At 38.6% G+C, this 4,237-nt stretch overlaps 1 protein-coding gene across 1 annotated transcript; it reads left to right on the top strand.

Moving 5' to 3' along the window:
• Positions 1-227: 227 nt before the first annotated feature.
• Positions 228-3,570, top strand: LOC149808249 (prolyl-tRNA synthetase associated domain-containing protein 1-like). Its single transcript, XM_089975446.1, has 2 exons — positions 228-407; positions 2,488-3,570. The coding sequence occupies exons 1-2, from the start codon at positions 312-314 to the stop codon at positions 2,917-2,919; spliced, it is 528 nt and encodes a 175-aa protein (XP_089831572.1). The 5' UTR covers positions 228-311; the 3' UTR covers positions 2,920-3,570.
• Positions 3,571-4,237: the final 667 nt, after the last annotated feature.

The following is a 4,237-nucleotide window of genomic DNA, read 5'->3' as shown; positions in this document are numbered from 1 at the left end:
CGGAACTAGAACGTCACAATGTATATAAAAATTTAAAGGCTACTTGCATTAACAATATATTGCTTAACTTAAATAAGTTTAATTGACCTGCTAGTTAGCGTACATGTATGTTTAGCAAACGGGCCGTTGATTACGTACTATTTTGTTGTGAAATTTTTTTTGCGTTTCGGTTACCCCAATTATTGTAATCCACAATATACACCCAAGGCGATTAAAACGGTAAGGCTTTGTGTTATCTTGCTAAGGGGAGGTAAACTACTGTGAGACGCGTGGCTTACACTGCCATTTGTTTTCAACAAAGAATACGAGCAATGGACGATAATATTATTAACCATATTGGTAGAGAAGGGTTGGAGACAAAATTCAGAGAATTGGGAATAGCTGTTAAAACAACTGAGCATCCAGAGGTAAAGTAGATCTCGAACTATGTCTTGCCAGCGACATCTATATACCGTTAAAGCTTTCTCGGGGTCACAGGTTAGCTACGATGTTGTACCCTGAACGTGATCCAGGAAGCAGTACTAGGCCTAATATTGGCACATGTACTAGTCACAGTTGTATCAGTATATAGGCATACTGTAAGTGCATTCAAAATGTACACTGCTACGTAGAATACTAGAAGGAATATTTCAGTCCCTCGCTCCATTGTGAACGATCCAATACTTAATTTAACCCGTGGTTTCCGCGAGCAGTTTAACAAACTGACGTACACCAAAGATAGACTACGGTATAACAACCAGATTCAACGTGCTCCGATCAATCGACCCCCGAACGTACATTGGTTTTGGGGACCAGTTTAACCGGTGTATAGGTATATTTGCGGCCGTGTACTTCGTTTACATTCCAGGATCAAAAGATGTCATTTAAAATTTGGAACAATGACAACGGGTACCCAGTCTGATTAAAATCAGATTGATGGGTACCTGGAGCCACTGCTGGCAAAAGAAAAAAGATGCGTCTGTTACTTTCGCAGCAATATGCTGTAAAACTACATTTGCAACTTATTTCCTTTAAAAATGCACTTTACCAAGTATTTTATAATTGCCCCCAAAATTATTGCATGTTCAACACTATTTCATTGTCTTTAAATCTACAAAGTGCTTTGCTGGTTAGGATGATGACACAAAGACCATATTAGGCTTTATAATTTTATCTACTACTGTTTTCAGTGTGTGTCGTGCGAACAGCCTTGTTTGATGACCGATTGCATTGTGTATGAATACCTTTGCTTCAGACATCGTGACTAGGCTTACTCATTTTCAAGGCTCCTTCACGTGACTTGAGTTCGTTAATCTGAAATTGTATGTACTTGAATATTTTACTTATTAAGAATTCAAATCTAGAACGTGGACAACAACCGTATAATATGGATGAGCACTGTGACAGTACTGGCTTTATTAAAGCAACAAGAACACTATTAAAAAGAAAAAGAGACTAAACAAGCTCGAGTTCATTCAGCAACGGGTCAGTAATGGTTTTTATTTTATTATGAGTTATGTCAGGTAGAAACAATGTTGAGTGAAACCATATTTGGTTCACGCACCTTACATTGACTATTGCATCTACAATGAACACCGAGAAAATGGGAATATCCTTTATACACGACATCTTCGCTGACCAAGGTTCCGATATGATAACCCTATCTACACCTTGGCTCATCGAACAGATATTTTAGTGCTTTGTCCTAGCGACATTTATTCGAGTTCATGAGTTGGGGGCCCCGAGTGGCCGAGTGGTCTAAAGCGCTCACCGTTCCGGATCACTACCATCTCACCTCTGTCTGCGTGGGTTCGAGTCCAAAGCTCGGCTAGCGTGGGTACGTGGGAAAGCCTGCCAGTAGCTTCTCGTGGGTCGGTGGTTCTTACCTGGGTTTTCCAGGGTTCTTCCTCCACCATTAATACTGGCCGCCATGTATAGCCTATCTTGTGCTGAAAAATGGCGTTAAACCCTAGAACAACAACAACAACAACAAAGTTCATGAGTTGCCTCCCTTAGTATGTAATGCCAACTGATAGCCTGTAACAGTGTATTCTACATCGGCCGAAAATGTTGGAGGCTATTGACATGAAAATGATACTTTGTAAGTTTAACATCGAAAGTGTAACTACGTACCAGAGGGAAGCCATTACAGGTGTATTTGAGTGTAAGGTATTTGTACATACACGGACCGGCAGTGCAAAACCGCTACTTTATCAGTCCATTCAAATTGTGTGCACCCGTTGTCTCGATCATGTAGGACATTGGATGCGGCGGCTTGCGTATCCAATGAAATTCACAGACCCGAAGCACAGAAATATCTGCTCGATACGCCAAGGTGTAGAGAGGGTTATCATATAGGAACCTTGGCTAGCGAAGATGCTATATACACAACAGTTTACTGGTAAACCAATCATATCAAGTAAAATATAAAAGCAAGTAAATGCTTGCGTGGAATAGGATTATAAAGTTTCAAAGAGAGCTGTCTTTTTTCTTCTTCTCTCATTGCAGGTTTTTACAGTGGAACAAGCTTTACCATACATATCTCACTTAGAAGGAGTGTTCGCTAAGAATCTATTCCTCAAGGACAAGAAGAAGAAACTGTATCTTTTCTGTGCTCCGCATCACGTGGACATAAAGCTAAACGATCTAGCCAAACTCGTTGGAGCTTCAGGGGGTCTTCGATTCGCAGATGAAAACATTCTTCAAGAAAAGCTTGGGATAAAACAAGGTTCTGTCACCGTGTTTGGGCTGATAAATGACACCAATCGCGATGTCAAGTTGATTATGGACAGGAGACTGACAGATGACACATACTCCGAATTGTACTTTCATCCCATGGTGAATTCTGCATCCTGCGGGATAACTCCAGCGGATCTAAAAAAATTCGTGGAACATACAGGACACGAACCTCTCCTAGTGGACATATCTTCTTTGAGATAATCTAATCAGCATCGTTTAGGTTACTTTACTGCAAATTCAGTGTTTAAAAAGATACATTTTCTGTCCCAATCCGAATATGCCAGAGGCATGTAGCGATACCGTCTAGTAAGTTTGCGCTTAGGTCAGTTTTCGGACACGGTGCTGCTGCATTTTTGTTTTATGAATATATTGCTAGTTTGTTTTAAACCTTGAACAACATCATGCAGTAGTTTATGAAGTACACTTCGAGGCCTGGTGGAGATGATAAGTGGCTGTTGGCATGAACAAAATTGCCTCCCAACCCTCACCCAACCTCCAAACGATATGCCTACTTTGAATGGATGACTAGCTGCCCTTGCATATGCTGGAAATAAAGGTCGTATCCACATTCACAGAGGTGCAAAGAAAGTGTGTTACCACCACTGCACAAAAATGAGTTGTTTATCATGATAACCTAAAAACGTTTATTTAAGATGCCAGATAGAGTATTTTTTTATTTATGAATTTGATATTATCCACTTAGCTTAGACTGGCATGCAGAAGGTTTCAGTAATAAATCGTTTATCAGTTTTTTTTCTTCCTATTTTGGTACCATTTTAATACGTGTGTTATGATCTAGTGTATATCTATCTGTGTAGCAGTGGCAATAATAAAATGTACATTTCTAAGTAACTTTTTGCTGTTGTTGTGGTTGATGAGAAATTAGTAATGGTTGAAAAGTACGAAAGCTATGACGCTTTTTTTTGTGTTGCGTGTTTTTCCGTTGCAGACTGCATTTAACTGAGGTTATTTATAGCATATTATGATTGCTCTTGACATAGATACGGGTTTTCTCTTTTACTCGGTTTTCTTACACGCAACTAGCAAAGATAGATTCAGTTATTGTGATCATACCCAGTTTTATTTCAAACTAAATTTGTTATTGTAAACCAACTCCCAAAAAGCTGAGCAAGTCTGTCTAAACAAATTAAATGTTTACAATTTTTTTTAAAAACATAACTTTAATATTCTGAAAATCTAATAAGGTAGATTAATCTGACCTGCTTACAGTACTATATTCTAAAAACTGAATAAGATCATTTACGCCTAGCTGCCTACAGAATTTCAGTCTACATTAAGTGCTTTTGCTCGATGGTGATAAGGTTTTAAAAAAGCGAGTTCAGCTTTTTTAAAATATAAATAAAGGTTTTAACCAGGTCACTAACATTTGAATGCAACATGTGCATTTAATTTAATGTGCCTCCCTTAGGTGAATTTTTTAACACTCGTACATTCCACTTTGGGCAGCAGTTTTAAACTCTAAAAATTCTTCTAAATTGTGGATTTTTTGTTAAGGCAG

This window comes from Sinohyriopsis cumingii, chromosome 1, assembly GCF_028554795.1.
Source record: "Sinohyriopsis cumingii isolate HCF-2022 chromosome 1, ASM2855479v2, whole genome shotgun sequence".
Classification (NCBI taxonomy): domain Eukaryota; kingdom Metazoa; phylum Mollusca; class Bivalvia; order Unionida; family Unionidae; genus Sinohyriopsis; species Sinohyriopsis cumingii.
The sequence above is the reverse complement of the archived record's forward strand: the minus strand, read 5'-3'. Positions and strand labels throughout refer to the sequence as shown.

Coding starts and splice junctions, on each gene's coding strand:
- LOC149808249 (XM_089975446.1), top strand. CDS start 312: ATGGACGATAATATTATTAACCATATTGGTAGAGAAGGGTTGGAGACA. Junction 408..2,487: donor AAACAACTGAGCATCCAGAG/GTAAAGTAGATC, acceptor CTCTCATTGCAG/GTTTTTACAGTGGAACAAGC.